The 22,796-nt window shown below is 43.0% G+C and overlaps 1 protein-coding gene across 1 annotated transcript in view; it reads right to left on the minus strand.

The window, feature by feature from the left end:
• LOC129383336 (lithocholate 6-beta-hydroxylase-like) overlaps window positions 1-13,190 on the minus strand; it is a 39,400-nt gene extending 26,210 nt beyond the window's left edge. Inside the window, exons 1-6 of the mRNA XM_055067775.2 lie at window positions 13,040-13,190; window positions 9,578-9,674; window positions 7,514-7,566; window positions 5,623-5,719; window positions 3,255-3,380; window positions 681-936 (exon numbers count right to left, since the gene is read on the minus strand). Of these exons, the coding sequence (XP_054923750.1) occupies window positions 681-936; window positions 3,255-3,380; window positions 5,623-5,719; window positions 7,514-7,566; window positions 9,578-9,674; window positions 13,040-13,095 (685 nt within the window). The 5' untranslated portion in view covers window positions 13,096-13,190. The remainder of the gene's footprint in view (window positions 1-680; window positions 937-3,254; window positions 3,381-5,622; window positions 5,720-7,513; window positions 7,567-9,577; window positions 9,675-13,039) is intronic.
• Between the last annotated feature and the right edge of the window lie 9,606 nt (window positions 13,191-22,796).

Consider the following 22,796-nt stretch of genomic DNA (forward strand, 5'->3'; position numbering starts at 1 on the left):
GCAGTGCACAAAAATCTTGCGATGCATCAGTTCATTTTTGGGGTGAAGATGTGATTTCTATAGCTGTAGAATAAAAATTCTGGTGCGCTTATGACCAGTCAGCGCTGCCTTTTTATTTACTCTGTAAAAACGCAGAAATATTTAGGAAAGAGGTCAAACTGCACTAAATTCTCCATATAAAGAAATATGAAAGTAAGCAAGGGATGTTGTTAGGTTAGTGAAATGCACCAAGGATCTTTTAGGAAGGTAAGGTTTGAGTACATTGAGGCCAAGTGTGCATCTAGCTCTCCTTTTATTGATGTTCCGCAAACAATTATAAAATATGAGCTGTTTTATGCAAGAAGTCAGGGCACTTAGGTAACGCGGTGCCTTGAGTGATATACTATATTAATGCTTTTTTTTTTCGAGTTCTTGTTCTTGCCTCAAGTTACCCGCCAGACGCTTCTCCGAGAAACTCAGACAGAAGGATGTGGAGCAACCGCATCGATCACTGGGGCACGCAGTAATTGTAGTTTGTATTCGCAGAGGGTCCCTAGCGAGATGACGTCGGGTTAATCAGTCTGACTATTGTCAAAGCAAGCCAAATATGCGAAGCTTCGCAAGTCGTTCCTCAACGTGTATCAACGTCAGGCGTTGCGATACAAAAAGAAAAAAAAAGCGGTCATCTGTATTCCACTTACCAGTGAAGAAACTCGTCCAGGCGCACCGAAATTGGTCGAAACTCCTCAAGCTGTCCCGAAAGAGCGACTCACTTGCACTCTTGCTTGCCTCCCTCTTCTGCTGCAAATCTGATTTCAGGCCAAACGCCGACCGAATTATCACATCGGCCGTCAGCCTCTGAAATAGCTCGCGAGCCTCGAACACCTTTTTTTGCGAATGAAGGGATTTGAGGACGCCGAGGAACTCGTTGGTGCAGTCGTCCATTAGGCTTGCCATCTGAAAGTCAACAGTGGAATACTATGGCGAAAACACAGCTTCCAAAGAAGTTTTTCGAGAGGGACATTTCAGTACAGAAAATGTTTTGCTGCGCTCAGCGATGCCCCTGAAGCCCCGTCCGAGCACTCAGCTCACACACTTCTCAAAAGCGTTGTAGGGTAAAAAATGTAGAGAGTTTAGACAACGGAAAGCAGCTTCAAAATAATACTACAGAAAACGTAAACTCTACATTTAAGAAACTCGAACTACTCACAGCTTGCTTGCGCAACCATAAAAATTAAAATACGAATATTTTATGGCTGCCATAAACAGATATTTAATCCCTACGACGTTCATCAGAGACCGTTCTTGCGCTGAAGAATAAATAGCGATTAATCAATCGATCACTTCTTAAAACAGGCATGTCATGTTTGGCGCGCTGTCCACAAGCCTCCGTTGCCGCTTCCTCGACCGGGATAATAATTAGAATATATTAGAAAGGAAGTATTATACATGTAACAACGTTAGGGCATGATTCCCCGAAACAGTGGTTTCGGGGAATCAAGAAATCGCAAGCGTATATCAATGGAGAGTCAAGCAACAAATTTCACGCATTTTTTTTTCAGAACTGCATGGGAATATCATTCGCAGTACACTGAATCAGCTTTCAAAACTTGATTGCAAAAATTATGTTTGTGTTACTGGTCTAATTTCGTAATTCCGTAATATAGCGGTTTACTACGTCGTTAAAAACTTAGATGACTGGAGATGTTTGCTTCCTGAGTTGTTCTTGAAGGTGTGAGGCTGAGTTGCACTGTTATTTGTTATCATTCGCTTAGTTCGCGGTGATGGGCCTAGCATGTTTTGAGTAGCCCACCAAGGAAAAAAATAAGTACATATCAAAATAACTATATTTAACATAAATTAAATGGCGCAATAAATAAATAATCATGCTCTTATATAAGCGGTTATGGGGTTGGCTAAGAAGAAATCACGAAGAAGGCTCTGGCCAAATTCGTGTCACCACGCCAGAGACACCAATTCAGGATAGCAACTACTTGCCCTGTATGTGCCAGTTTGTATCTAGTGGCCATCGTTGTGCGTGGAGTGGGGTTTAAACAAGCTGTGACTGCTTCTAAACAAGTGTCTGCTTAGGAACGTATATGTAATGACCACGTGAAGTACGAAGACACTTGCGGGCAATGAGTCAGAGCCTTGCTCATATATTTAGTGCAACCCAGACCTGCAAATTTTCATTGAGGTATTCATGTATGCTATACACCAAAACTCTTTCTATGTTACCTGCGTCTTCAATACAGTAGAGCGATCATAACCACGACACACACTCTTTTCGGTTTTCAAGACTAAAATAATTGTGACTGTATGTATGCTGAAGGTATTCTTGTGACTGAGAGAACGATACTGTCATATTTTTGACTGACATAATTAAGAGCATTGTCTTGATAAACTTTGTAAGCACTTTTCTAAATATACGTAGAAAGCAAGCTGCAGAAACGCATTATTTCTGAAGCCAAATGAAAATAAAGCATGAATCATTCTAACGTGATTCAGGTATATTTATTTTGCCCCGTCACGCATCAATCAACCATGATTTCGAGTGCTTATAATTAAGCGTGCTTACATACTACTATGTATACTTTGTTCTGAGAAGCGATACTGATGCTATCAATGTTTATCTACTTTATTGGAAGCACATAATAAAGAACACCCTCGGTAGATACCGCGATTCTGTTCCATAAGCTTGGAGAGGCGGGCACTATGTTAAAGACTATTAGTACAGTGGTGCAAGCTAATTAACAAAATTTTACTGCTCAACTAGGTAATAATAAATTTAGAGTGCATGTCTAAATTGCGCATTTGGAGCTAAACTGCAATAACATGATGTCCACTTAGCAGAGATCCTGTGTTGAGCGCCAGTTTTAAGGGGCATGTCCTCGAGATCTGTCGCTCACTGCTCTGAACTTGCAGTTGGCAAGTACCAGTACTGCAGTTACGATAATGGTAATACAAAATAATTACTAACAATTCTTTTATTTAGCTTTCTTTCTTCACAGTAGCGTGCTCTTCAAGTGATCTACCTGATGTTCCAGAACTGAGATTCACAGTATATCTTTAATATCAAAGTACGTTTTTCATAAAATAAGTCACCCGGTATGATGCGTGTTGAGATTGAGAAAGTGTGGAAATTCTCGTCAAATTTATGCTTTAAGCGTTATCTTTGCATGCCCACCAACACAGGAATAAGGTTTGCCTTCGTGTTTATTTCCGCTATGGACTAACTTGACAGCATGGCACCGGCTGCTGGTGAGAAGAATTACCTTCTTCATGTTGCTCGTCGTGAAGGCAGGCGTGAGGAGGCTGCGCATCTCCTTCCAGCGGTCACCCGGAGTGTTGACCAGGTTCTGCTTATTGATGGGATGTACCCGTGCGAAACCTGATGACACCTGCGGTATTACGAGAATGAGTTCGTTTTGGTTGGTGTTGTTTCGACTCCTTCCACTCACCAGGTCTGCTACCGGTTAAAGAATGGAAATTTTCTTGTTGTGTCACTGAAAAGGACAGTTTTGCCAAGGCCAAGCAACAAGCCCACAATGGCGCTTGCTGTACTTCTAACGGCGTTCTTGGGATAACATTAAGAAATCTTTCGCTCATTGCACACTGGATCTCAACTGTTTTCACCAACTGTGGTGTTCGATCCATATGTACGCCATTCCTTATTCTGACTGGTCCACCACACCCTTAATTAGGGTCCTTTGTTTTCTATGAATCAGCTGGTTCCTCACGATAATATCTATCTTTAGAGGATTCGTCAGCAGCCAAGTTGGCTTTTGTCGCTGATACGTATAGAAGAATGCCACAATTTTTGTTATGACCTTTCTTTTTCAGTTTGCAGCGAAGCTTGCCTTGGATTCAACGGAAGTGACTATATGGGCTTTTTAGTAGAACATCTAAAAAAAGTTGCAGTTTTACTCTAAAGGTGCAGGAGTGATTGGCACACCAAAGTATTAAACTACACGAAGACTCGTCGTTTTCTTGTCCATACAGATCGCAGTGAACATTGTCTCACTACTTAAACTAACATGTACAGTGTCACGCACGCATAGGCAAAGATGACCACATCTAACTCGATGACCCCGAACATTTGAGGTCCCAACCTTGGTGTGACGAAGCGCGCAAATAAGGGAGAGCAAACGCTTCGTGCTTCCTCTCGCTTCAACGCGCCTCTGAAACTTGACACCATGTTGCCTCCAGGCACCACATGCTGGGAAAAACAGCGCCCACGAAGCCATCACCAAACTTAGTTCGCCCTGAACTTTCAGCCCGCTGGAGAAATCTTCCGAAAATAAGGTGCGCGGGCAGCGCGTGCACTCTGCCACGCGGACAGCCAGCGCAGTAACGGCCGGACTAGGCGACCGGACACGCGCGCGCGCGCGCCTCCATGGCGTGCGCGCGTAGTCCCATTAAGTCCCTCCCCCCCCCTGCCCCCTCCTGCCCTCCCCCGCGCCCTATGCGCAAGCTACATCGCGTGAGCACCAAAATTGGGCACGCGCCTAGAGACAGCGCGCGCCAAGCCACCATCCTTTTCGGCTCACCCTCGCACGCTTTACCTCTCGCAGTATACGGCGCGCGGGGTGGATAAGCTCATATTGCACTTTGAATTTTATGGAACATCACGGCGACGGCTAAAATTCGCCTGGTGTGTTCGCCTGAACTGCAGTAGGGCAAGCAAAAATGATCTAACACAGAACGTTCAAGGAACCATACGCAGCACTAGGCGTAGTCCCGTGTACTGTCTTGGGGAAAACTTCCCAGGCCACAGTGTGCGTGAACGCCTTAACTTCCGTATGGAGGGTAGGTTTCCTGAAGGAATCATGATGTTCAAAATCTATGTCTGGTGAAAAAGAATGCTTTTCTTATTCAAGACACTGCAGCTGTTAGAATGAATACAGGCTCCACTACCGGACAGCAATGCGTTTGTGCATGCTGCGGTTTGATAACTTTTGTAGGAGAGTGTAATTCTTGTGTTTTTGCCAGTGTGTTTGCACTACAACTTTTGAAGGCACTTTCCACAGCGCGGCTAATTTGGACAACTTCCCCTGTGTGAGCCCTAGTTTGACTATACAGCTTTCCCTCACGGTAAGCATTTTCAATGCAAAAGACTGCTCGGAGACGGAAGCAAACTTGAATAAAATGAAGTAATGGAATTAGCTATAGAGAATTCTCAAGGGGAAGCCAAATAATGTTCACAGCCTTGAGCAAACCATGAATATAAAGTAATCTCTGTATCTTCCCTGTTGTCTTGTAGTTCCAGTAGTGTCCGTTATCTAAGACAAATGATGCTCTGATTGTCGTTCTCTCCTCCTCTCCTTCTATGTGTCCTCTAACACGCCCGCCCGCCACACACTATCTATCTATCTATCTATCTATCTATCTATCTATCTATCTATCTATCTATCTATCTATCTATCTATCTATCTATCTATCTATCTATCTATCTATCTATCTATCTATCTATCTATCTATCTATCTATCTATCTATCTATCTATCTATCTATCTATCTATCTATCTATCTATCTATCTATCTATCTATCTATCTATCTATCTATCTATCTATCTATCTATCTCCCTCTCCCTCTGTGAAGTGCTGATAAATTCCTGCAACAACACGATCGCGTTTAACTTACGCCTCGGCTATGAAAGTTGCCAAAATCCTTTATCTGTATTTTCTTGATTAGCTCGGGATCCTTGATGATAAGAACCGGAAAGGCACCATTGTAGAACCTGCAAGAAAGATGCCCCAAAACTGGATGAAGGGCATTAAGGTGGTAGGCCACATTCAAAAATCCATTTTCTTTCACAAAACTAATCTTTTGTTTAATTTTACATTTTATGTATGCCCAAACATTCCGCAGCATGTTGCAAGAAATCGTCTACCTATCGCCATTAGTTTGAGAGTTGCATTGAGTTTTCCAACCTATATCCTTATATAGCGAAACCGAAAATCCGTACTTTTGATTTTAAATAAATATTATTGAAAACACTTTTTTTCATTTTATGCGGTCGTCGAGCTGCCACGTGAGCAAAAGTAGACTCTAGTGCCTCTCATGGGAGCTCCAACTATGAAGCTGGTGCATTTTAGGACAATGTGTCGTTTTGATATCTTTCACATGGTTTAAGAACTGTTTACGTTTTTCGCAAAACAAGATTTCACTCCACCCCATGTTACGCAAACTGTAATAGATTTTTTGAATGCACATTTCGATATGAAGTTAAGCTCAATCATTCCTGACATAGAGATGTGCGCAAAAAACTAGAACAAACGAAATCGATGCCATATTTATACATCTATAGCTCATTTCGCTGATAAATTTGGTCAAAATTGACAGTGTTCTTTCATTTTCGTTAGTTTTTCGAATTTTTTTACTATATATTTCTCACACTGCATTTATCCTGGTTGATCACACAGGTCTTCCACGTGGCTGCATATATGTCAAAGCTTTACTCAATTCAGCAATTCATAAGTTGCTTATCACTGCTGGCGTGAGTGGCACTTTTATAACATTTTACGAGAAAAATAACCTGCCAGAAAATGAACCATTTCCTGCACTTTAAATAGTTGAATAAGCTAAATGAGGCATGATTATTCAGGAAAAACTTATTCGAATCCTGGCACCTAACTTTATTTTGTGTGTGTGTGTGTGTGTGTGTGTGTGTGTGTGTGTGCATGTGCGTGTGTGCGTGTGCGTGTGTGTGTGTGTGTGCGTGTGTGTGTGTGTGTGTGTGTGTGTGTGTGTGTGTGTGTGTGTGTGTGTGTGTGTGTGTGTGTGTGTGTGCGTGTGTACGTGTGTGCGTGTGTGCGTGTGTGTGTGTGTGTCTACCACCTTGAATGCGTCATTGCGCTCAAATTTAGGGCGTCAGGAAATACTTTATGCTAGGCAGAGATGACTGCCTGTGATCCAGCTGTATTTCGGAGACAGTTTATTTTTATTACCGTATTTATGAGATTGGGCTAGCACACGCGTGCATTTTATGTGATATTACGCTCTAATACTAGTCGCTCAAACGCTGCTAACATGCTTCAAAATATCTTTTTATTTTGAATACGAGCGGCAAAGTTCGTGCGCACAGCTAACAAAAAAATATTGTTTCTAGGACCGAGCTTACAAATAAAACTCGTAGCATAATATCCGCAGCAAATGCATTCTTTTTTATGCTCTCAGTCAATTCGGTATCGGGACTCTACGTAGGATTACCTATTTATTTCAAATCTCTTTGACTAAAGTGTTGCTGCATAATTAAGACTGGAAGCGTTGTGTAGAGGGAATTACGTACTACGGTATGAGTGAAAACAAAAACGAAGTAATCGCAATACAGTGGGATCTATATGGGGCGGAAACAATGACAATTTATTTCTGCGAGTCTGTGGGATTTATTGATATTTTGATGAAAGCTATTGTCACTGTTGGCGAAATGAGTCTCGGTACGGACTGGGAAGTAACGGTTTTTTTTTTAGTATCACGAATTTTTCAGTATTCACGCGTCGTGTACTACTTATACCAAAGGAAAATGACGTACCCCATGAAGTCTCCATACTTTTCTAGCCATTCTTTGAATGCAGCTGCTGATCCCTGAAAGATGCAGCGAAAGAAAAAACGCCTTTCTCACTTGAAATAAACCACAGTTTGTCATGAGTAAACCAACAGAAGACACTGGATCTTTTGCTAAAAACAAACTTATGCGTGTACATAATTCCCCAAATTATTAAAACATAGCGAAAAAGAGAACACAAGAAAATACTCAGGGAAAAGGAAATAAGCAAGGAACGAGAGGGATTTGAGACTGCCTGTAACTCTATCAGATAAGGTGAGACTTTCTTTAACAGTCTCGCTGGAACGCCCCCTTACTTGGGTTGCTATTAGCGATGAATGATAATTCGAATAATCGAATAATTGTATCCCGCAATACGATGACCCTTCATCGATGGCCACCTTTCATTTAGCCGATTTAATTGATTAGACGACCTGTTCGATTAATAGTTTTAGAGAGTCTCACAGCAGTGGTGTGAAAATTTTGAAATGGTACTTGAATGGCGGCGCACAAGTAGTGACTCTCAGGCCGTGGTAGAGCGACTGTCGACTGTTTTTCCGAGTGCTGAGGGATGCTGAGCCGAGAGCTTCTCATTACACCCCTACCGCACACGCCACCACGCTGCCCAAAGCTGGAGGCTTGAAATGGCCTCGTAATGTAAGGCACACTGCAGCAACCCAGTCTTTGTTCGTCGTGCCACTCCCAGTCCACTAAAGACGTGGCACAGCGTGCGCACCGGTTCGTAGCTTGTGTTTAACATGGCGATGGAGTTCATGTCGATTCCAGAAAATCTATAGCGTCTGAGCATCTAATTTCGCATGCTAGTTGTGTGGCCATTTAAAGAAGGTGTCAGTTTCACCCAAGCATCCCAGCCAATTGGCATTTCTTTGCTGTGCAGAAAAGAGCAGGTGGTTTAAAATCTTAAGTTAATAAATTTGCTTTCCACTGTGCATACAACGATTACTTGCATAATTCAGTGGGGCTTCACCTTCCGCTATTGCCATTTCTTTATTTCTTGTTTATTGTACTGTTGAGAGATTAACTAGAGCCATGTATATTATTTAAGTGCCATTTTATTAAATATATTGTCTATTTTTTCAAAAGGCACAAGTGCCAACTATATTTATTCTTTAGCAAGTTGAAGATGATCCTTTATGAAACGTTTATACATTTGTGTTTCAAACTTGGTTCCACTTCTCCAACATTAAAGTAGGGCTCTACAAAAGTAGATAACTGCATAAGGCATCGACGTTGGGCTAGTTGGTGTTCCACTCAGAAGCTAACCTTGGGGGTTAGTGAGTGCATGTGTAGTCGATCTTTCTCAGTCCTCGTCTTACGCGCGGTTTCCCCTTCCGAATAGATAACCGTTTCAACGTTTTTAAAAGTTCCCGGCAAATGTTTCGATTAATCAGTCAATCGATAAAAAAACTCTCCATCGAAAGTGATTAATCGATTAAAGGCTAAGATAATGAGCTAATATTCATTATTCGAATAAAAAAAATAATCGACCATCCTTAGTCCTTAGGTACTTTTGCGAACTGGGAATTAAACAATATCTGGAAGATTAGTGAAGAGCATTTATTCAAGCAATTAATGAGAGATGGGGCACAAAGAATGCATGAAATAATTTTGTATTTATGCGTGCTTTGCATTTGAAACATCCACAATGCGGCACAGGCTAACTCAAACTAGGTAAGAAATATCGCTAGAATAAGTGTAAAAAAAATATGGATCGGTGGAAATATAGATTAGCTGAAAAAGGTGTGAAATAGAGCAGACAGGAATACCAGTTCGCTTAGTATCATAGCAGCACCAATACTAGCAATGTTAACGTCAATTAAGCACTTACTAGCATTCTTCCTACATCGAATTTAGCACACAGCTCCCCAATTTTTATAACCACTAAGCGGCAACGCCGGATTGCCATACTAAATTTAATCACTCTGCCGCAAAACCTAAGCGCTCAGAAAGCGAATGCTAATGGACACATACTCAGTGTTGCGTAATGACACCAGCCTTGCTGCACTGCATGTTTAGTCAGAGGAACATTACCTTAAGAATAAGTTCTGAAAGATTTCCAGAAATAAAGCTGGGTGGTGGTCCTGGAATCCCAAGGTCCCTGAAGAAAGACAGGCGTCTCTTGCGTTGTCTAAAAATGCAGTCACAATTTGTGTTGGTGACATCATCATATCCCCATCAGCGTATATTCAACACCATCAACAGCATCAACATCAACAGCAGGACGAACGCCTCTCTCAGCAATCTCTAATCACCCATGTCTTGTGTTAGCCGATTCTAACTTCCGCCTACAAATTTCCTCATTCCATCACCCAACCTGATTTTCTGCCGTCCGCGACTGCACTTACCTTCCCGTGGCCCCCATTGTGTAACTCTAATGGTCCACCGGCTATCTATTTTACGCATGACAAGGCCTGCCCAGCTCCATGTTTTTCTTAGTGCAAACTAGAATATCAGCGATCCCCATTTGCTCTCTGATCCACACCACTCTCTTCCTCTGTCATAACGTTACGCCTAAGATTTTTTCATTCCATCGATCTTTGCGTGGTTCTTAGCTCGCCCTCGGGCTTCTTTGTTAACCTCCAAGTTTCTGCCCCGTATGTTAGCACCACAAGAATGCAATGATTGTGCGCTTTTCTTTTCAACGACAGCGTTAAGCCTCCAGTCAGGATTTAGTGATGCCAGCCGTAAGCACTCCAGCCCATTTTTATTCCTCTATGAATTTCATTCTCTCAGCCAGGGACCCCTGTGAGTAATTAGACTAGACAAACGTACTCCTGTGCAGACTCTAGAGGTTGACTGACGCTCGTGAACTCTTGTTTCCTTGCCAGGTTACTGAACATTGCCTTTGTCATTTGAACATTAATCGTCAACACGAATTTTCACTTTATCGGTTAAAGTCCGCAATACTTTGTTGCGATTCACCTCCAGCGTAGCTGACATAACCCGCGAAAAATATTTCTTGCTTGCTTAACGGCATCTGCAGACGGCGGTTTCCGAGCGCTGTATAAAGCTTTTCCAAATGGCTCATCTTGTTCGGATGGTTGAAAAGCGGCGCTCCCTGAACTTTTCTATGGTCTTTTACGGTGGCTTGCCTCAAAATGAGAGCGCCAACAGGTTCTCCGAGTATCACTGTCTAAGCAAACAAGAAATTTGGCCCATTTCCCGTCACATGACACCACCCGTGCCCGTTATCGCTCTGGCAAAGGGGGACTGTCGCTCTGTTCACGACTACGACAACTGTCATCTGCGTATAAGCCATCATCACCGTTGCTTTACATGTAAACGCATCAGGTGGTAGCTGCGGCATCGAGAGTGCTTTCAAAAGTTGCCCTCAGGTTTCACTTCTTTCCTTCTCACTGCTTCGAAAGGTAGCCAGCTGTTCGGTTGCAAAAAGATATGTCAAACTTGGACCCAGAATGCCTACGCAATCGGTCCGCTTTTATTCGGTCAGCTAGCATTCAAGAATTATCGCGCACATCTGAAGATGCCACTTGTCATAACAGTTAAAGATGGGGAAAATGGACAAAAAGTTGTCCTTTTCTGCTTGAAGGCATCGCTTCCCATGTCGGGATAAGAGGTTTTTCAAATAGCCCAGATCCTCTCGTCGCGCGTAGATTGGCTCGGACTGCATAGAAAGTAAGAATTTATTGTAAACCTAATAAAAAATATTAATAGAAACCGAAACTGAGCTGGGTAGCTTCTACAACCGTTATACGTGAGCGTATCGAAGCCATGCTCTTCGTTAGTGCGAAGAGCATTGCACAGTGTCCTTCTTATCAAGTGCGTGCCATAGGTTGATTTTGAGAGCCCGAATGGTCCCATCAAGCCAAATTATAAAAAAGTTAAAGAATTGAAAGAAGTTGTTAAGTATTATGCGCTATTCTGTTAAGAGGTATGTGTGCTTAAGATGCACCTATGAATTGACATTTTATGCACGGGTTATGTGTCGGGATTTATTGTTTGATAACGAAAAAAAGAAGTGCGACGCTGGCACTACTATGGAGGAACCCGTTTCCTGGTCCCCACCGGCGGCTAGCAATGTAGGCAGGCACAGAATTGACAGAAAAAATAATTGGCTGGCATAATTAGGGTGTATATATGAGAATTCTGAAAATTCCTTTTCAGTGAAACTAAATAAGTTATAGCAAAAGAGACCGGTTGACGGAAAGATGAAGAGAATAACAGTAGTAGAGCAAGGAATGTCCGTAAAAGAACAAGTTTCACCATGCGATCTGTTTTTGCACTGACGAAGACAAAAAAATTGTTGAGATTCGCCGACTTGGAAAGATCACAGGAGTTGTCCTTTAGGAATTCATTTCTTCATAGAGAAATACTGGCTGTAAAGTATTCAGTGCAGGCTGAAGAATAACCTAATACTTGAAAATATGCGTGCGTGGCGCACACAGTAATCCCACATCATCTCAGAAGTTCCTGCCTTAAAGGCTTCTTGCCTCCCAGCATCGTTGAATTGGTTTGAAGGCTCTTACTGGGTATTATCCACATCGGAGGCCACGAGTTCTAGAAAAGAATGTCTCCATAAAAATGACACAGTACCTATGTGACAGGTCGTTGTTCCCAGTAACGTCACCGACGCTCTCTGTGTTGTTTTCCGCCAACCGCACAATTTTTAGTGCATGCTTTTTACATCTTACTTTCCATGTCTGAGGCTCATAATCTTCATCATCATTGTCAAGAATACCCAAACTTCACTCAATTTAGCGAGCATGAAGACAAAATATTGCACACCAACACTCCACCACCTTCTCAAAAGCAACTTGTATGTGATGCATGCAACGCCATCCTTACGCGTTACTGTATAGCCTGTTTACCAGCTCCAATATACATGGACAGGCGCTACCACCCCAAGTGGTTGCGGCAAGCTCTACACCTTGCAAAAACTACTGGTCGTTATTGTTGCGCCGTGGTCGGCGGGTCTGATACCAAATTGCGCATTACTGCAATAACATGTGTCGCAATCACCGCAGCCGCAGCGGCCTAGCTAGCTGCTATTGCATTGAGCTGCTAAGCACGAAGTCGAAGCTTCGAATACAAGCCGCGGCGAAAAGCCTGGTAAAGAAAGCTTCGCTTTCATAAAAACCTCTGCAAACACAGCCGCTTTGCACACCTTCGACTGGCCTGCGCGAAACATGTCTATAGCAGCCTGGTAATTGTACAACATATATATATATATATATATAAAAATGGGGGTTTCTTCAAAGTTCAGCACGCAGGACCCGGCGTAACATACGCAGGAAAGAGCCGACGAACTTTTATGAAGACTTATTTACTGAACGTTTTCGGCTGGTGGACCAGCCTTCGGAAGCGTGCAGTCTATATATATATATATACACAAACATTTCCACATATCTATCAACGTTGGGCGACTTATGCATGCTGCATGACTTCTCACAAATAGATTTTTTTTTTGCGCATGTCCTTTTTTTTGTTTTGAATAATGTCATTCGCGTATGACAATTCTTTAGAGATACTTACATGACGAACCAGGCTGTGAACACGATGAACAAACTCGATACCAACGGTACAAGCATAGCTAAAGTGCGTGAAGGTTAACACCGCGTGTGCGCAAAGATTCGCGCCGCAAGGAGTTATGAGCCTCTCTCTTGCCGACACACTGCGGTTTGTTGTTGGGGTGGAGATTGCAACAGCAAGACGCACTCTTATATTATCTCCAGTTTTGGCACGCAGTACTCATGTCAGCACTCTTGATGTTCACAAGTGCATCGTTCAGTGGTGGTTGCGACTAATGTCATGAACCGTCGTATCAGCACTATCAGTAGAGCGAGCGACGTGGTAGTAAAGGGACAATGCAATAACCTCTTTTCTCCGGTTGCTTATTCTTGCTTAACTCGCGACAAATGCTTTGTGTGACCTGAGGTGTATGCTTACAGCTGTAAGTATATTAGGATTCCTAACATGTTGGTAGTCATGACCTACACCGCACGCGAAGTGACTCCTCGATTATAAGGCTGGATTTTTCTGTTGATTGAGCTGCTTATATCAAGCTCGTCATTTCTGAATCATAAAACAAGACATAGAATTCTACAGAAACTTGGTAGGCACATCCATCACGATCGCATTCACACAAAACTTTAGCTGACTGTCTTGTGATAATAACAAGCATTAGAACGTATGGAGAAAAATATTTTTAAAAAGTGAATGGACAAAAGCGTTTACTACAGAGATGAAGCCACACAAACCTCTTTGCTGGGGCTTTGCTTAGAAGGACATAAAAAAACTTCAAAAATATTCCACAGCCGGTGACGACGTATGGTGCATCAATCTAAATTATAGAAAAATGAAATATAGGCGACGCTGATGGCATTACTGCCGTATATGGGTAGCCTTATGCGTGAATACAAAATACCTCTGTGAATTACGTGACACGCTTTCACTCCAATTTTGGACTTAAATTCAGCACAAAGAGCGTAGTTAATTATTTTATTCATGAGAGGGCAGGGAAGGTAATTTCGTATTTTGGTTGAAATGCGCAGGAACTAAAAGTATAAGGCATGTTTGAAAAAGTAAAAACAAATAAGTAAAAATTTAAAAACGCAGTAATTCATACGCTAGAACAAAGATGAAGTCTCGTATAGACGTGCAAAAATACGTTCTTTTATACTAAAAACTGATTCAATTGCTTAAAGAAATGTGGCTTTTATGCGTTGAAGCATAACTGTGAGTCGGCCTAGTTGGAACAGATTCATCTTAAAACTTTTTGTGCGCAAACAAACAGGGTGTTTGTTTGCGCACAACAAGTTTTATGCGTTGTTGGGTACGTCCTCTGCAGAAGGTTAGACCAGTGAAATTATTTGACTGAAAAATCTGTCAGAACTACTCGCTAACGTTTCATATTTATTTTTTTGCATCTTGAAAAGTTGAAACTGTCCTGAACTTTTCCTGAAATGGATGCAGAAAGCAAATGAAAATAACCTAAGTCGTTGCCGCTACCTTAGGCTGCGCGTTAAATTTCGCTTGCCTAAATCCAAATTTAGAAGTATCACAATCGCGCAGCATAAGTGATAGTTTGGGCATTACTGGGTTAAATGCACTGTGGCCATTTGGATAGCGCATCAAATGCGCCTGGATAACTCTCACTGAATTACAGAGAACAATTTGAATTCGGTACCACTTCCACCCTATAAGTTACTGGAAGCGTATTACAGTAACGGAATGATTGTAAGTAAAAGGGAGGAAAACTGACACATAGGCAGAGGATTGGATATAAGAAGATTCCGATATTTGCAGTCTAAGGGTTCGTTCGGTATCCACCGGACATGGGGCAAAAAAATTAAATTATGGGGTTTTACGTGCCAAAACCACTTTCTGATTATGGGGCACGCCGTAGTGGAGGACTCCGGAAATTTTGACCACCTGGGGTTCTTTAACGTGCACATAAATCTAAGTACACGGGTGTTTTTAGATTTCGCCCCCATCGAAATGCGGCCGCTGTGGCCGGGATTCGATCCCGCGACCTCGTGCTCAGCAGCCCAACACCATAGCCACTGAGCAACCACGGCGGGTGGACATGGGGGAAGCGGGAATCTACGGGATGGATCTTTTACTTGCACTATAGTTACCACGTACCCACGATAAAAATGTGGATGTAATCAGTAAGTAATTCGCAGTAACATATCCTCTGCCTTTCCAGCCTTTATAGTAATATTGTCTAAAAAAGTCAAAGCAACTGTAATAGGCGCTCCTTCTTATGTTATCTACTGAACTATCCCAATTTTGGTGTCGTGAATAATGCTCTCTGTGACAAATAATATAGCCCACCGACGCTGTCTCTCTCCAGTGCTTCAACTGCCGCAGCTGTGTGCACTGGTGCAACAACGAACCCTTGCTAGAGCCATTTATTAATTTCACCGAACACTGGTATGTGTTCGAGAGCCTCACAAGTGCCTAACTGTGAGGTTGTATTTTACTAGCATACGAAGGAACCTGTACGATTAAAAATCGTATAGGCAACCTTATAAGAAATTCGGCATGTGCCGGACTATTGCTGGCGAGGTCTTTGACATTGATGAGCCTTAGGGCTGCGACATTGCACCATAAACGCAATGCATGCAAATCACCAAGTGTTATGGCGTCATAGAGATGTGCTTCAGCGTTGCTATCGTTGGTTCTGCAAATACGACAGCATTTTGTGGTTGGTTCTTATCACTAGATCGGCAAGACCTTGCTGATATCTTCAAGTTGCACTGTGTCGTGTCATCATAACAGCACGGCGTACGCTTTTTGTGGGACGTCATATCAACGAAACAACGTTATTTCTAGCATCATATTTGTGAAAATGCCTTCACTGGGGCTTGGAGCACTATACGTAAAGAAAAAAAATAATAAGATCACTCGGCGCCTTTCTATGCATGCAGTGCCTTAGATACACGACTTATACTACGATCATCAAAAAAGCATCGTTTACAGCCTACCTTGCAAAGCAACGTCCTTAATTTGCACCAAGTATTGAGGCTCTTGATTATTTATTGATATCTTGACAATTCAATCCGCTGTTCAAGTTTCTTGCATGGTTAAGCCGGTGTGCCAGTGATTACCCAAGTGCACACGATATTCAGATCTCGTTCTCGGTGAGCAGTCAAGATGGTTTCGGTCTCCATCCTAGGGACATTGGTTCCTCGGCACGCAAAGTCTCCTGACGCTTCTAAAGAATCCCTTTTTGCAAAAGCATCCCTGGATGCAGTCCGCAGTGCATGCAGGCCCCACTACAGGCCTGGCGCAGGTGGCTTCTTTGCAAGAGCTGCTCTTGCACGTGCTGTACTCTTCGTTAAGACCGCAGTTGCCTGGACCGTTGTGGACGCCGCCGCCGCCGCCGCCGCCGCCTAAAACAGAGTAAGCACGCAGTTAGATCCTTGCACGTACCGGATCTGTTTTTCAAGGCTTCCTGCAAGGTGTTTCAAGCACACGTTGGGCTTTCGTAACCGCGCGTTCCAAAGCCCAAGGATAACTCGGGCATAAGCTGTTCTCACAATGGTGGAACAATCGGAGAACACGTGTTTTCACTACGAGCTTTAAACAACAAAAAAATCATGAACCATTCCCCTTTGCGAAAGTGTTTGGCCAGCTAAGCTGTTTAGAACACGACACGGAGGTGACACATAATTATGAACAAAGGTACGAACTCATTTATTTTCATGATGGGTGGTCATCATGGCGAAAGGCATGCACAGTCATTTATTGTCTTGATCGACGGTCATTATTTCACTAGCAACTGGAATCACATTCTTTGATAACGTCAAATCGATGCACGTACAGTTGGGCCGGATCGGTGTGTCATAGCTAAGGACATGTCTGTAACACGGAACGCGTAAGCCACTCCCTTTTCGGTATCGACTCATCTACATTGAAATCGCCGACAACCACAGCAGGGGGGGGGGGGGAGGTGAGGGGTGTCATCGCAGCTAATTTACGCAAAGTCAGTAGCCATGACCCGTACGGGACTATGAGTCAGTCCATTTTTTTGCTTCCTTGCGGGGGTTTGAGCCATTGCTCATGGGCGTTTGAGCCATTGATAATGACAGTTTTCGACATGCTGCTCTGTATGTTGTATGCGTAATTAGAAAGCATTTAAGCACTGTTCGCTTCACGTTACTGAGCGCTTGTAGCCTCTGCTTTATGGAGGTAAGAGCCATTGTATATTTTCCTTGCTTATGGGAGTATGAGTCATTGATGAGGATAGTTTTTGTTCACGGAGAACAAAAATGCACGAAACCCTAGCGATATACAGCTTTGCTGTTGTATGGTGCGTAGGTGGTTTTAGATTCATTCATGAAGAGGACCTCAACTTTTCTATATTTGTAGTAACGTTAATAAAATGAAGTTACTTATATCAGTTTCTTTAAAAATATCATGTCGTACTGTTGCAACTGCCTAACATTTCATGTTAAACGCAAAAGTAACGTTGGTTTACATTTTTTACTTTATTTGTGTGTGGTATTTGGCTTAATTTATTAGGTCAGCACAAAAGTTCAAAACATCTTTGTTTTTGATGTAGTCACTCTAATAATATACAACTCGTAGAATCGATAGAACGAGAATTATAAAAGAATGAAAGTAACGGAAGCAAATATTCAACTTCGGGCTGTGTATTTTCTTGATTCAAGACAGCTTAATAGGTTTGCTGAATACTTCTACAAGTGTCCTATTGTTTATGGAGGTAGATAAACGTATGCTGTGCAGACTGCCATTACGCACGGCATTAGCGGAAGCTTCCGAAAACAGACCCATGCACAAAGTTTTCATAGACAAATCGCCTCAAGACAAAAATAAAAGCTACAAATACGTAAAACAAATTCAGTACAGAGTATGCGCCATATGTCATGATGTTCTCATTTGTATGAGAGCACTGTTGAAGGCAGCGGAAATGTGAGGACAAATAATACGCATATTACAATGATGGCCCTGAGCATGCCAATGAGCCTGTACAATTCTCTCATCGTATCAGTCACAAATACAAAATTTCAAGGAAGGGCACTCTGGTAGTGCCGTCACTGCAAAGTCCGAGGCCTTCTGTCCTGGTCATTCAGTAAGTTCAAGTTCCAAGTTGTTTCCGTGAAGCTCTTTACTTGATACTGAGACAGCAATAAAGCGTCGAAAGAGCTTTATATCCGCAAAAGATCAAATAAGCAGACGCTGATGTCAATGACACATGAAAAGATTCCGAGGAAAATTTTGTTGGTGCATATTACCCGTCGCGGCAGTTGAGTGGCAACTGCGGTACAGTAGTAAATAATGTTGAATTCCAATGGCGGAGTCGGAGCAGCCGACGGACTCCGCGAGCGAGCACTCGACTCTGGCGCAGAGCAACGCCTCCAGATCCGCGAGTGGAACGCAACCTGCGCCGCCGGAGCAAGGCGGAAGCGGAAGTTCTATCACCGAGTTACCCAGGATACCTTGCGTGTTGTCATTTTCTTCCGCTGTTTGCTCCCAGCACCGCTGCACCGGTCACTTGTCTCTTCGGCACAGTTCACCTGTTGTTTTTTTAAAAGTGCGGAATGGATATCTCGCCAAGCGTGCAGCAGCTTTTGCTTCCTCGCGAGTCGTGACCGGTGGCGCCTCCTAGCAGACAAACGTGGTAAAGGAAATACGTCACGCAGAGTTCCGGTCCACTCCGCCGATTTTGGCGGAGCATCTTTTTCTGCTCCACGGACTGACTCCCGCTCTGAATCCCCTCCGACTCTCTAATTGGAACACCTTACTCCCGCCCTCACTCTGCCATTGGAACAAACTTGCTCCGAAACGAGCAGAAAAACTTGCTCCGACTCCGCCATTGGAATTCAATATAAGTGATTATGGCGTTGGAATGCTGAGCTCGCGGTCACGTGGTAGATTGTGGTTGCATTGGCCGCATTTAGATGAAGGCACAGTGTACAAATGCTCGCGTACTTGGATTTAGACACACGTTAAACAACTATATTGACATGTGTATTTTGTTTATCTTTGAGGGCACAGGTTCGCCCAACAAAACACTAGTTTAGTCATTCACAGTTCTTCTGCTTTCTTTACCGTCACTACTACGTGACAATATGTGGTACAAATTATTTCAAACTCCCCCACTACGGAATTGCTTCTAATCAAATTTGTGTTTTTCTTTAAGTAAAACCAGAATTTTTTTAGTGATTATGCCTGATTTCAGTGACATTAAACATACGTTAGTCGTGGAATCGTAGTGCATTTTCTGCTACTTCTCTATTTCGAAATGGCTTGAGAAATGAAGGTTTATGGAGCTATTCCTTTAAAGTTTCCCGATTTAGGAAATTTTAGTTTTTGGCAAATCTTGCAATGAAGTGCGCTGGGCAGAACAGCTGACAAGAGGGCTGAACGTAACAGGCATGACGGCGTGAGACAGAGTATAAGAAACATTTCGGTCTACACAAACGTTTTCTTACCATGGTGAGGTCCTTTCCTCTGAGCTGTGACAACGGCCATGGAGAGCGCAAACGCAATCAAAGCTAAGGTCCTCATGATGGCTGTTATGCCTCCTTAACTGCAATCTTAGCGAACTGCTCTTGGACCAGGCGATGTGGCGGTTTTATACGGAGACTTCACGCACTCGCCGCATTGCCTGTTGAAGCAAATTCTCGAAACAAGGAAAAGGGAAGCGATTGCAACGTCACGTTGGAATCTCGCCGACTTACCGACTCACCGCCGGATTTCTCAGGGCTTTCACGTGCCTGCGTTGCTCCTTTCTAATCTAGCCCTCTCCCTTCTTTTTAATGGGACGGTGAGATTTGGTTTTCATGCGGCGGCTACTTCACCTTGAAACACAACGTCAATGTTTTGGTCTGAAGTCTGCTGCTCCAATCGAAAAGCACCCGCCCTTTTTTTTTCTTTTCGTTTCACCTGACCGCTCGTTTTCTTTTCGTTTCACCTGACCACGTGTGCAGTCTTGTGCAGTCAAGGTTTGTCTTCCGTGCGTGAAACTCGCTGTGTCGCGTGCCTGAGACATCAAACAAAATTAATGGCTTGAGCAAGAGGAGGTAAGGCTAAATACAGTATTCGGAAATACGGCCTAACCTGAAGCACATGCTTGACTTGATTTAGATGACACCTGGCGCGAATGTTCCTAAGAAAAGGCTAGGAGCGTCTTCGGCACGTTCCCGTCAGGTATCATCTAGATAAAGTCGAGCATTGCCTTCGAGTTAGGCCAGATTTCGCAATACGTGGGTAAGTCCTAAATAACTACGAGAATCTTGGCTAAAGGCACGAAACGCGTAACTCCTTCAGCAGCGTCTTGGTGGGGAAATATATTCTTCGGTGAACCCGGTAAGAAATACTATCATTGGCTCACTGTGCCATACTGCTCGACGCGAAAGAAAAAAAAAAGTGCTACCATGTAAGCCTGACTTTTTTTTATTTTGAACTCCATATAAAGAGCACAGTGTCAACTGAAAAAGAAGCCTGAGAAAAACATACAGAAGGCTAAGCCTGTCGAAGACAATGGAATGATTTTAAGTATGCTTTCTTTATGTGAAAACTTATACGCGTTCCAACTTTGCCAAAATGTACTTCTGGATGTTACGCGTTAAATGTAAAACATTATGGAGCACTAGAATGAGAGTTTCAATCGATTATAATCACTTCCGCGTACGCACACGGAAAAATTCCCTCCAAAGAAGGAAGGCGTGGCGGAGGGCCTATGAAACTGTTCATGCAGTTTTAGATCTTCAACTCTTGCATCGGCTAATTGCCTCTTTAAAGGAGACCAAATGGAAACAAAGAGGTAAACAAATAGGTTACATTATATATTACTCAAAAGAAATACAGTGTTCTTCAGTTATGTCATGATTGGAGGCTTGGTGAGTAAAAAAGTGTGTCCAAAGAAAGAAGAAGAACAAGAAACAGGCAGAAAAAAAGGATGGAGCAACCGTCAGATTCCCGCACGAAGACGTGGCGGCGTCATGAGTTTTCGCAGCGTGTGCTAATAACTGCTTGATTTGTTAGCAATAAAGGTCTACGCTATCTGAAAATGAGCGACGCGTAGCCTGGCGGTTTTTAGAGAATTGCATCTGCAAAAACCTATCCAAGAAAATTGCGCTAATGTGAAAGCAGGCATGTCACGTGGACCTCACCGACGCCGCAGTTTCGACACAAAATTTTTGCAGGGGCATGTATCACAGTTTTCTTTTCCTTTGCTACTAAACGGTATTCTTTCCGCCAAGAATGTGAATACACAAATACAGAGAAAATCATCTGTCAGTATACAGTAACTTGGCATTTCTTTTCAGCATCCCAAAAACATCACGTTATGGGCCCTTTGGCGACAACTGGTCATGCCTCGGCGCTCGACCAGCTCCGATTTCTTTAAAAACAGGTTATTGTTTGCGTAACACGGACAGATTTTCTTCGACATTGTTAGGGTGATTGTGTGTTTCTCGCATTGCTTTAAGATTTGTATTTTTTTAAGCAAAGAGGATTGTTCTTTTACACATACACAATTTCACACAACACATCTACATTTCTCTGCCCTTAACGGGAAGTAGTATATATCCAAAATATCGCATTTCTATAATATCCCAAATTCAAGCAAGATCGCAATAGAACATCAAGCCACTTTTACAAAGCCATCCCTAAAGCGTACTATATGCATATGGTCCGGCCATTTCGGATTTACCCAATGGAATCTGAAAAAAAGAACACTCGCCACTAAAAGAATTTTGATTCGGATTTATCGAGAAACTCCACATATTGCGACCCTCACTCGCGATCCAATTGTCATGCCGTCACTACACTTGCAAAAAAATAGTTGCGCGTGAGAAGAAACTCCACGCAAAACCTTATGTTCGTGCTTAGGATCCTGAAAAATTGAAACTAACTGATCTCACCGGCTAGGAAACTGGAAACTGAATGTTTTACGAACCGTGGTACTTCAGTAGCCATAGCGTTGCCCTGGTGAGCTCGAGCTCGGGGTTTTAACCCGGCCACGGCAACCGCATTCTGATGAGGGGCGCTGTAAATAAAGACACTCGTGCAAGCTCATAGGTCAAAATTAATCCGCAGTCCTCCGCTACTGCGTGTCATACAAGAAAATTGTTTTTGCACTTAAAGCTGCATTGTTTATTCTTTTTTTTTAACTTACCTGAGCCTCCTTTCCTGTTCATATGTTTATATAATGTCTTTTTATTCACTTGAGCGGCTTTACTCACAACAGACCAATGGTCCTGAGACTAATGCTCCTCAGACTGATACTACTTCCGTGTGCACAAGCATTACGCAAATGCAGGAGTGCGTACACGAGACAAAAAGCAACGAAAATGATAGGACGACAGAAACGCTTCTGGTGTCTGTCTAGACGCCTGTCCTCTGGTAACCGAAGTTGATGTCTACGGACCTTGACTCCTCTGTACACAGCGACGCCGCTCATTCTTATAGAAACCTTCGCGGCGCAAGCAACGCCCTTGACAGGCAGTCGGATAGGTCTGCCCTGCGAAAGGGCTGAAACAGGTTGTTTGAGCGCACGTGCTGTTGTTGAATGAGCTGTATTTCTCCTTGGGGCCGCACTTGACAGATCTCGCACCGGAGACGCGGTCCACTGCAAAAAAGTAAAAAAAGAAAAGTCGCAGTTTCGCCCGAAAGCCGAAGCATCGATTGCGGTGGAACTTAGTGGACAGGTATACGAAGTAAAGATAGTAGTTGTATCGGCCGTATAAACCTGCAAACATAGGCATAATAACTAAGTTAACAAGCATGGTGCCACGCGTGCACCAGCAAACAT

Source organism: Dermacentor andersoni, chromosome 8 (assembly GCF_023375885.2).
Source record: "Dermacentor andersoni chromosome 8, qqDerAnde1_hic_scaffold, whole genome shotgun sequence".
NCBI classification, from domain to species: Eukaryota; Metazoa; Arthropoda; class Arachnida; order Ixodida; family Ixodidae; genus Dermacentor; species Dermacentor andersoni.